Genomic DNA, 11,899 nt, shown 5'->3' on the forward strand with positions numbered 1-11,899 from the left:
TTCAAGTAAAACAACTTCACAGCATTGTGTGGGCTGTAAATTGTGATAACTGTGGTTCTTAGTTTCCTGTTAAAAGAGATGACTCAGATAGTAGGTAGAAGACAACACGTTATTGGTCATTTGCATTCGTTGAAATATAAATGTTCCTGTAAATGTTCAACAGAGCTCTTCAGAGTTGTTAAAACTTTATTCATTGTATTCAGATTTGTACCTAAATACTTTGTGAATACTTGGCACAGTTAGTTTCTTACACGTTACAGAATCTGAGAACGGTTAATCCTGTGTCTTCCAGCAGTGGAGCAGGATTTGTCTGCCTCGATGCATGTTTAATTATGTTTTTTACTTAGGCAGCTTTCCCATAGATAACAGTGTCACTTGATATTGCTGTTAATTTTGCTTGAATGAGGAGGAAAAAACTGAGCCCTAATATTTGTGACAAAGATTTGTGAAGATCTGGGTTATTTTCCCTGCACAATCAGAAGACTGCTGTGGTTTCCAATTCCCTCCCCAGTGAAGTTGTCCTAATAGTAATTTTGCTTTAAATCCACTGTGTATACTGTATTTTTAAGGTCTGACAGCACTGCATAACACAAATTTGGTAAGGTTTGAAACATCATTCATTTTGACATCATTTGATTACTTTTTGTAATATCCTTGCAACGAGCAGTAAATCAGAAGACACTCAAGATGAGAAAGGCTGGCACCAATACAGCTGTTGTAGCGCAGGATGAGCGCGGTGTTCCTGCTGCAGTGGTCTCTAATCTAGGCCAGTCCCTTAAATCAGTCAACTTCTTTTTCGTCTATGGTTTCATTTCTTCATTCTCATGCATGTAGTCCAAAACGATTGTCTTCTGTTTGCTTCCAGCATTGCAGAGGAATGTTAAATTCACCCAGTAAACCGTGCTTGTTTAATCTCTTCTTATAAATGCTAATACTCTTTCCTTTTCCAGTAGCTTTGGTTTGTTATATTTAAAATTGGAACCTGAGAATCAGGATTAGGTGATATTAAAAAACATGTATCCATGTAATAAAATTGATGTTCAGGATAATAAGGATCTTCAGATGACATTTAAACCAGTTGGAAGTAACCCTTTATAGGAAAATTCTAGTAATTTTTTCTGCTCGGTGAGAAAAACATACTTATTCAGTCTTCTCTCTCATTTTAGGCTGGGAATGGAGTGCATAGTCTGGATGTCAGCAGTGCGACATCTTACCATAACAAAGCATGCATGGGACCATTGTCTAATCAATGACTTCTAAGTGCAGGAGCTGTTAGATTGGAAACAAGTGCTACAAGATGCCAAGTGAGGTGCTTGAGAGCAGCAGTGGGATGGAGGAGACCATGCAGAAAGAGAACAAGTCTGGAAGCCAGAGCCCTCGCCGCGGCTCCGTGAAAAGGGCTGTGGCAACCACTGTCACCTTTGATGGGGAAGCCACCATGGACCGGAGGAAAAAGAAGAAGAAAGAGTCCCGTCCCGAGTCAATAATAGTGTATCGGTCAGAGAATGAGAATAAGGTGGAAGAAGAACAGGCGGATGAAGAAGGAGGGGAGAGGAGCTCTGAGGAAGGCTCCAAATTCCTGGGTCAGTCCATAGCAGATGGTACGTATTCCTGGGAACACCCACTTTATGGGAACTTTTTTTCATGCCAGCATGCACTGAGGTCTAATGAAAGTGACTGTGGGACCAACCCTCTCCAAGACTGCAAGAGAGGAGAGCTTGAGTTCATACTTGAAAACGCTCTGAAATAAAAAGCATTACAAGCTGATTTGAGGTGTCTCCTGCAGTTCTTTGCAGAGGTTGGTTGTTGCTGTACTCTCAGTTTTAAATGTATGTGCTGGTTGGGGTTGATCAAGCCCCTGTCCATGCCTAAACCAACTGCCTGTTAAGTGAAAGGATGGAAGCAGATGGATTTAGTGGCTCTACCTGTGATAAGGAGTTTTACTCATTATTTAGGATTTGCTGTTGCCTTCTGTTTGCATATACTCAGCACAGCTTCTCTCTTGAAGAGCAATTATTTGGCAAGGTCAACGTGGGGCATCTTGGAGCCACTTTCACTTCTGATGTCTGTCCTGGATACCCTTGCAGGGAAGAAATGTGGGAAGCAGGTCCTATGGCTAATCCTCTTGTGAGTCAGCAGTGCCAGCTGAGAGGGGCTTAAATGTGAATGCATGGTCCTGGTCCATCAGCCGCACCAGATCCCCTCATGATCCCAACCCCTACCCTCATGGCTTATCTGCTGCCTCCCGATTTTTGTGGACTACTTAAAACTGCTCAGCCTCCCTTTAAGAGCCTCTGAAGACCTCCTTCCAAGCTAGTCAGGATTAAGACCAGGAGGAAGTGTATTTTAACCCCACAGAAGTTTCTGGCCAGTACCACTTCAGGGACCATCCTAAACCAATGTCACTTGGAAGCTAAGGCAGTCTGTTTGTGACTTTAACACACATCCCAACACTTTCCTGTTTGGTGCCTTTGCTGATCCCTTAAAATGCAAACATAATGATATGAGAGTTTGTAAGGATTTTCTAAAGTTTGAATATTAATTTGCATTGAGATAGAGTGCACATGTAAAGTGAAATATTAGCTATTCAAGTATAACTCCGTGTGTGGATGTGCTTATTCCAGAACAACAGTTTTAGTCATATTTACCTAAGTCACTCCAAGTGTCCATGCTGTTCAGGAATAAATCTATGAGGGTACCAGAGAAAATAGGCATGCCATTTTTTTATTCAGTTACTCTGTCTCATCTCGTTCTCATATACTCCTGCAGCACTTTCCCTTCACATATTGTCCCCAGTGCCGATGCTGGAGACCTCTCTTCTGATTTCTGTCATCTGGAATTCCTGTCTTCTCCCTCACTAGCTATTCTTCCATTTTCTTCTGTGATGATCTTCTTTTACTGCATTGCTTCTTGCGTTCCATCTTTTTTAAATTTTACTATAACTCCATACGCACTATCTAATTGTCTTTGGGGATTTACACAAGATACTCTGTACAGAAAATAAATCTGATATAGATGAGTTTATCTGTGTTCATAGGTGTCTGGAACATGCCTTTAGACAGCCGATATGTCACCTTGACTGGAACAATCACCAGGGGAAAGAAGAAGGGTCAGATGGTGGACATCCATGTCACACTAACGGACAAAGAGCTGCAGGAACTGGCTAAGTCGAAGGAACCTCCTAAAGAAGATGTGCCTGAGAAGAAGAAGAAATGTGATGTTGGGCTGGACAGAGGACCCCACATTGTCCTCTGGACCATCATCTGCCTCCCCATCATTTTTGTAGTGTCCTTTGTGGTTTCATTCTACTATGGAACCATTACATGGTACAACATCTTCTTGGTGTACAATGAAGAGAGGACCTTCTGGCACAAAATCACGTTTTGTCCCTTTTTGATCATCTTCTACCCAATTATAATTATGGTTGTGTCTTTTTCCCTAGGCCTGTATTCAGCTGTGGTCCAGGTAGCATGGTCCTTTGGGTACTGGTGGCATGCTGTCAGGGATATGGAAAAGGGCTTCTGTGGCTGGCTCTGCAGCAAGCTGGGTTTGGAAGATTGTTCTCCATACAGCATTGTCGAGCTGCTAGATTCTGACAATATCTCAGGTAGTCTCTCTGGCAAGAGCTCTGCACAGGGGGTTGAGACCTCAGCAGTATGAGCTTTCATCCTGGCTGACTATTTTGGTCATACGTGAGTGGTTTTCACCTAGAAAAAAACACACAGAATTTTTTTATATATATATACATATATATATTTAAACACAAACTTAATGAATAAAATACTGGGCTGGGAGTGCTCTTTAAATGTCACAGAATGCAAGTGTGCTAGCTTCACGTGGTCTGGGTGGGGAGGTGCATGGCTCTCCAAGGATTTGTCATCTGTTTTAGCTAATTACAGCTTCTGGGAATGGTGAGAAAATCCAGGTCTGTGGGGCTTGGGCTGTTGGTGGGGTGCCAGAGATAACATGCTGAAAAGTCCGCTTCTGTAAAGTTAGACTTTACTTTTTGGGAATGGGGCATAACAGTGACCTGTTGACTCAGCGAAAAGAAGTCTCTACTCGGGGGATGACCTTCAGGAGCTAGGAAATCATTCAGAGCTGAAGGCTAAATTGCAAAACGTGATGTTCCTGCAGTTTTCCTAGAAAGGGTCCTTCTCCAGTCCTTCTGACAAGTGCAGCAAGCCTTCCAGATAGGCTAACTTCTTAGACACTGTCAGAGTTTGAAAAAATAGGCCACTATGATATTTGTGCCCAGCCTCTCGCTGGGAGAGGGCAGCATAGTCTCTGACAAAGGCACGTGAGCTCTATGCTGGCCTGAAATGCACCCATCACATAATGGAAGAGTAGGGCTTGCTCTGTAATGCAGTGCAGGGGCGTCCCTGAGCCCATGTTCCTTAGTGCCAGTGCAAATTGCATTAGTGCCTCAGCTCCGGAAATCTGCACCCCCCACACTTCCTGGTTAATTATATGGAAGAGCAATGGATTATACATCCTCCTCCCATCATGTCTCATTTTCATAACTGGTTTCCCTCCTTTTGGGACTTCGCATGGCGTCCCAGACCAGGCTGAGGTGGCCACATTATGCTGGAGAAATTTTAATTCTCTCTTTAAAAAAAATGACTAGCAGAAATGTTATTTTTCTGGATTGACTGTTGGGGTTTGGGCCTAAGGAGGACACAAGGAAAATAAGAGAGAGGTATAACAGACTCTAATGGGGACTGAGTTACATGTCTGAAACATGATTAATTTTCCAAGTGCTCTAGTTCAGCTGGTGCTGCTAGAAAGTCTGGCTCAGCCCCCGCCCAGAGGAGCCCACCATTTGCATGTGTGTAGGTAGATAATTTGTAGTGTGCAGTCAGTCAGGCTGCACAGTCCTGTCTGTACAGGTGTTTCACTTCCCCAGTCTCCCTGCCAGAAGGAGAGCTGCTGTAGTTTTAGGATGGTAAAGGGAAGCATTTGGAAGCTGGATTTCACAGGAACTAATGCTTTGTGTTGCCTTTCAAGGATAGGGTCAAGACTACGGGCTGGCTGTCCTGGTTAGGACAGCTGGGAACGTGTGATGTATAAACAAATCCATCCGATGCTCTAGGCCTGACACTGGGAAAGTAAAGTCCCTGCTGCATCCTTGGTCCATCCCCTTCTGGGAGACCCAGCCAAAGCAGCCTCTTAGGGCTGGCTTGAGGATGAACAGTGTGAATAGTGTACAAGCCAAATACCAAGAGCAGGCTTGGCCCCACACTTTACAGGTACAGCCAGGCTGTGTTTGCTGCTTCCTGACACACAGCTTTCAGTTTTTACTGGCTAAGTCTTTAAAGGCAATGACCAACTTCCAGAAAAAAAAATAAATAGACCCCAACCTGTGAGGCAATGGCAGGTAATTCGGTGGGGTCCAAAGAGGCTGACATATGCCTGGGACCGGTTCAAGCAGTGAAATGCCTTTCACGAGGCTGTTTCAATCAGGGAGCTTGATATGGCTCTGAATTAATAGAGATGCTGAGGGTAAGTCATAGAATCATAGAACTGTAGATTAGTTTTGGTTAGAAGGGACCTTTAAAGGTTATCTAGTCCAACCCCCCTGCAATGAGCAGGAATATCTTCAACCAGATCAGGTTGCTCAGAGCCCCATCCAACCTGACCTTGAATATTTTGAGGGATGGGGCATCTACCACCTCTCTGGGCAACCTGTGCCAGTGTTTCACCACCCTCACTGTAAAAAATTTCTTCCTTATATCTAATCTAAACCTACCCTCCTTTATTTTAAGACCACTACCCCTTGTCCTATCACAACAGGCCCTGCTAAAAAGTTATGCCAGTGCTGGCAGTCTGTAGTGACCCAGCACAGCCACTCTGCTTAATACTTCTCCACACGGAAATTGCAGGCTCCCACATGGCTGGAGGGTGGGAAGAAGTGATGCTTAACAAGTATTAATGGGAAGGAGGGCCTGCTGGCAAGTGTTCTCATGCTTTGCCTAGAGAGACACTGCTGGCGTGAAAGGAGTGGATTGTGTATCTGAGCCCCAAAGTGCAGCAAACAAGTGGGTTTGGGGGAAGGATGGCTGGCAAGTGTGCATTGCTGCCAAGGGAGAAAACCCAATTCAGCTGTCACTGCCAAACAGCAGCTGTTCAAGGGTAGACGAAAGGCTGAGGTCAGTAGCACAAAGAGCCTTCACTTACAGGGGGCTTGAATGATAGATACTAGCTCGTTACGGAATACAGCCATGTGAAATGTCTGCTGAGCACAGGATTTGCTTTCAGAATTGCAAGCAGCCTGCCAGAGTGGAGACAACCCCAAATCTGTGCCTCTTACTGCTGTGTAAACACAAAGGGGCACCAGAGAAGTCGTATTACCCTCCCTCTGCCATGGCAGCTCTGCTTCTGGGTTTGGAGGCCACCTTTTTTGAGATATACTGGAACAATCCATTGTGTGTTTTCTACTTCTTTACACTTAACCAAGCTTGCCTCTGCTCCTGCTAAAGTCAGGGTGTTCTGCCATTGATTTTGGTGGGGGCTAGTTGAAGCTTGGGGTTAGTTCTGGTGCTATTTGTAAAAGTTTTATTTAAACTTTTCTCAAAACAACTCTGGATATCTTTCTCTCCTGCCTGTTATCCCCTGGAGCAGTTTGCCTGCTGCAAAATGTATAATCATAATCACTTGTAATAGAAAAAAGCACAAGTTTTTGTCTTGTTCTACCCTTGCTTTCAGAAACTCACAAGTAATTTCTGCTTATGTGCCACTGTCAAATTGCAGGGAATTCCAGTTATTCTGATTGTTGAGTGTGTTTCTGGCTGCTCTAGTCTGGATGTTTTTTTTAAGTAAAGATAACGTGTGTTTGCTGATTGTTATTTTTAACTGCATTCCCTTTTCCCATCCTTGCTGGCCTGGGTGGAGAATAAAGATGTACATGGCTTTAGAAGAGTATTGATCTCATGCTTCTGCTTGCCTTTGTGTTAAAAACAGTGCTGTGGGATGGACACAGTCACTCTATGCTGTTAATTGGTTACAAATCATTATCTTTGAAGACCCACTTTAAAGTGTGTCTGAAATGGTTCTCAGTTTTACCTCTTGTTAACCTGTACCTATCCAGAACTGTCATATCTCTGGGCTCTGGGTTCTTCTTTGTTTTTACTTCATAGCGCACAAATGAAAACTTTTTGATTTAATTTCATGCTTTGGGTATCTGTTTGGCTTTAGCCCCAAGGATCTGTAGGGCTTCCATACCAAAATAGGAAGTACCTTTAACTCTACAAATATGGTCTGTGTGTCTGTGACTTGGAGCTGCTATTTACAGCTGTGCTGGGAAGTTCTCTTACAACCCCTGAGTACTCCAGACACGCCTCTGTTATGATAACTCAAAGGAGAATCCACCAATACAGTTCTTCAAGGTGTCTAAATACTAAATTACACCCTTGGTGCTCTTCCACACAACCTTACTACAGTCCTTCCCTCTTGCTAGCACAGGGCGGACACTTATTTGGCATTTTCTTTCTTCTAAGAAGGAGATGTGTATCTTTGGAAAACCCAAATGAAGTTCCTAGCTGAGGGCTAGCACAGCTTCAGTGTAACAGCTCTTTGAGACAAAAGGCTACCTGCAGGTGATTTCCTCAAACTGGCAGTGCCACATCCAATGCAACAGCTGGATATACCAGGAAGGAGCTCGTGATGGGATGCCTGCTGCAGACATCGCCAAGGGAACAGGATTCCCTGCATGGCGGACGTACACTGGGGACTTCCCACCTCCAGTGAAGAACCTGGTGAAGGGCACGTGGCTTCCTGGTGTGGCAGGGTGGGATGGAGATAACAGGCCCAGAGAGTTAGCTCATTAGCCTTTGTAGTTCTTACCTTTGAGGTACAAGGAAACCATTGTATAAGAGAATGGTTAGCAGCGGGAGAGACTTTTGCACCAGGAAAACCACACCTGTATGACTGCACCATGTATTGCACCAGGAGGAGAGAAGGTGCTAATCCTGCCTGCTGACTTACTCATTCCGTGCAGTTTCTTTGAGAATTGAAACAGTCACAGCGTGAACTGTGCTTTCAACCACAATTTGTCTCTTGAATTCACCCTTCTAATCCCTCGGGCCAATGCTTTGAATCCTGAGGCCAGGATCTTGCAATTCTTCACTCTGAGACTATCAGCAGGGGCTGCTCCATGGATCCATGTGGTCAACCCCACGGATACCTTTTCGAAGCTGCAACCACTAGATAAGAAAAGCCACTCCAGTCTGCTCTTGCACACTGAAGCATGCAATCACACTAGTGTCAAAGAGAGAACATAAGGATGCACAGCCCACATTCTTGCCTTGTGATGGACACAATTTTGCTCAAAACTTATGCAAGCCCTTTTTGTCCCAGTCAGTGAATTATCTGTGCCCGTCCTGCTTCTTTCCAAAGACTTGTGGATGTGGAGGCAGTTAGATTAACATGGACTCATTTCTGAGTAGATTAGTCCATCCAAATTTATTCCCTATGTGGAAATGGGAACTCACAAAAGGGAGAGAGAAGGTTGAAGCAAATTCAGACATTTCCCAAATACCACTACCCATAAGAGAGGGCTAATCCACTTGGAAATGCAACTTTTCAATTAATTTGGCAAATTAGAAGGGACATCATGTTTGCTTGTCTTAACCACTAAAGCATGATTTCTCTTCCAACAGGCAGCCGTTGAATGATGAGAGATGGTTGTGTGTTTGATGACAGAGTAAATTGCCATGGGGTTCAAAAATCCCCCCAAGCATCCTTTCATGTAAACAGGTGAAGTGTGGCTGCATTTGAACAGGCAGCCCAGAGAAATGAGACTTGAGGGGCTCTCATGGATCCTTCCTGGCCATCCAGTTCCTTTAACTTTTGGTCTCCCTACTTTTTTGTCATTCCACAGAAGCTGAAGTCTGCCAGAAAGTGTTATAATAAAGAAAGCACTTGAGTCAAGCCAACAATGAGTTTGTCCCCGTGTGAAAAAAATGCCCTCGCTTTTAGTGAGCTAAACCATAAAACCTTCCCCCCAAAAACAGAGCAGCCAAAATGTGCTGTGCTTTGCATCCACTGAGATTAGGTGTGCCATGGATGAATGCGACCTGAAGCCCTCTAAGATCAAAGTTTCTGCCCAGATGTGATCTCTCTGGTTTAGGGCTCTTTTTTTCCAACTCTTTATTTAAGCTTGAAATTTAACTTCACAGAATATAACAGATAACTGGTGAATTTGATAGTATGTTCTGCCTGGCAAATAGGATAAAACCCCACCTCCCAGGCACCATGTTCCCTCCGGGCTTGGTTTATTGCAAATTCCTCCATCAGTAACATATATTAAGATCAATATATTTCAAGGTGCCTTTGACTATCTTCATATGTATGCCAAATTCTTTCTGCTCCTACAGTGATAAGGTAAGCGAATCATTTATTTCTACTATGAAATAACAGTAGACTGGCTCATTGTGATATAACACCAATGTAGCTCCATTTATTCTCGCCTGGTTACCTGAATCACCTGCAGCTGCGATCCTAACAACCCCAAATATTGTAAGTAAACTGAGTGGCTTTCACGGTGTCAATGCTGGGCATGAGTCCAACAGCTCCTGGGGTAGTTGGCCTGAGGAGAGCGTGCCATTCATTCAGCCTTTCTTTCTAAAATACATTATTTGTCCTAAACTGTGGAAGCGTCAGCTTCTAATGTCTTTCGCTATGATGTACTTAAATGTATTTGTAGTGAGCTGCCCTTATAATTACAGGCAATTACTAGAATATCCTTCCATCATAACGGAGATTTTCCTTAACATTTTAACCGTGTAAAATTTGCATGCAGAATTAATAAACACAAGCAATTTTTAAACCTTCATTAAATTATTCAGATGAGCTCCACTGTGACATAAGAAATAAGCAGAAGTAATTCCTAGTATCTCCATGTAGTAAAAAAAAAAAAAAAAAAGTTAAGTATTTAATATAGTAAGCAGTATCATCCCAGGGCACATGTAGTGTCACTGCTAAATGACATCTCAGTTGTCACCAAACGTGTGTTGGCAGAGCAACCTTTAGTGACCAGTGACTAAAAGCAGGCAATAATACCAACTCCTCTACAATGTGATTACACATTGCTGAAGTGAGGAACCCTAATATTGAAATGGCCCCTAAGGCACGAGTTTGGCGTGGTCAGCGGTGACTTCAGCCAGCCCCATGGTTACAGCCGGGTTGCTCTGAGACTCCAATTCCACCCTAAAATCAAGTCTCTTTCGATGGCTAAATTTGCCATTTATTTCAACAGAAAGTTACAAAAATTTGAATGTCTGCCTTGCTTAGTACAAAAGCCCTGCAGAAATCAGCAGTTGTCATCTTGATGACTCCCTTCCCTCCAAGGAATTCCTGCAAAAAGTAACTGGCAGGGAAAATATGAAATTATTCTTCCCCTGCCTCCACATCTAACACTGTCACCTATCTGCTAGTGTCATGGGTTAGCATCAATTTACGCAAATAAAAAACAAACTTAATCCCTTCTTCTTTCCTCTCAAATAGCAGCTCCCTCCTTCACACTGCTGCTATTTCCCCCAAAGCAGTACAACCTGGGAACTCACAAGAATTAAAAGCTTTAAAACATGACGTCCCATCCTCCATGTTTACAATGCTCCACTTTTAATGTGCATTAAGGCTGGTATTTCTCTAAAGATCCAAAATTCCATCCTTTCAGTCTGATTTCAGTTTGCTTCCAGGTGCAGGCAAACAAATAGGAACTTAAAATGGGATCCTCTCTCCCAGCTCAGAAATAGCTTTGTTTGGCAGCTGAAGACTCTCCCCATCCCCTCCCACAGGCGGGTTGGATGAATAAGGAACAAAGCCCTGTGCTACGAGGATTAAACTGGACCATTAGCACTCTGTGTGTGTGTGTGTGTGTGTGTGTGTGTATATATATATATATATATATGCATGTGTATGCCGGTGAGGATGAAACGGGGAGGACACTAAAGGCTTATGCTTGTGCATCCGCAAAGCAAATCCTTCACACAGTGAGTTATCCTAGTTAGCTTGTCCAGAACAATCCCGCTGCATGAAAGCACTTCCCAGAGATGCTTAAAACACAGCTGGATTGCTAATGGCTGCAAACAAAGACTTACTGCACATAGAGAGGTGAGAGAGAGAGAAAGACTGTGAATCCAAGATCATGTGGAGAACAAGATGGATGAGAGTCTGCTTCCGCGACAGCCCAATCTGAAACCGCAGTAGCCAATACAGGGCTTGTGGGCAAAACGTTGTTTTGCTGTGTCCTATAATGCAGTCTGCATTCTCCCCCAGTTTTTAAGGTGCTGCTTCATTTCATTGGCATCTACTTTGCACTTAATACCTAAATCACCAGCTTTAACTGTTTTTCAAACACTACCTTCTATTCTTTTCCTGGGCTGTTGCTTTCCTCAAAGCAAACATTATCTGACTCGGACTCTCTGGTCCTCTCCGGCAACCTGGGCGCTCTAGAGTTCAGTTGAACCAAACTATTTCTATTAATTTTAGAGAAAAACAGACCCTACACTGCTGATAGTCCTCTAACATGTAACAAAGAAATAATCTGTTATAACAGATTTAACAACTAAGCCAGAAAAGCCTGCCAGAGTTATTTCAAGAGTAGAAACACGTGCCTGGTTTTCAGTTACTTAGCAGGGGGAAATATTTCACCTCTTCGTGATACCAGGCTGTGTGGGCCTCGCATTGTCTCCTTCAGAAATCTTTTGGCTAATCCATGGATTTAGAACTCATGAAAACATCATCCTAAGCAGAAACCCAGTTTAGTAGATTTTTGATGTATGAAGAAATTTATAAATCTACTTTATAAAAGAAGTGCGATGTAATAATATTTTAAAAAAATGTGTATTTTTTGTTATTGGCTGGGGTTTGTCCTACCCGCGGTGCGAAAATTCTCTCCACG

At 43.3% G+C, this 11,899-nt stretch overlaps 1 protein-coding gene across 1 annotated transcript; it reads left to right on the forward strand.

Moving 5' to 3' along the window:
* The first annotated feature begins 1,277 nt into the window (after positions 1–1,277).
* Positions 1,278–3,660, forward strand: TMEM169 (transmembrane protein 169). The gene is made up of 2 exons (XM_009647157.2): positions 1,278–1,601; positions 3,038–3,660. Exons 1-2 carry the CDS (start codon positions 1,298–1,300, stop codon positions 3,658–3,660), a joined length of 927 nt encoding a protein of 308 aa, XP_009645452.1. The 5' UTR covers positions 1,278–1,297.
* Positions 3,661–11,899: the final 8,239 nt, after the last annotated feature.

The sequence above is a fragment of the Egretta garzetta genome, unplaced genomic scaffold (assembly GCF_000687185.1).
Source record: "Egretta garzetta isolate BGI_Z169 unplaced genomic scaffold, ASM68718v1 scaffold759, whole genome shotgun sequence".
Lineage (NCBI taxonomy): Eukaryota > Metazoa > Chordata > Aves > Pelecaniformes > Ardeidae > Egretta > Egretta garzetta.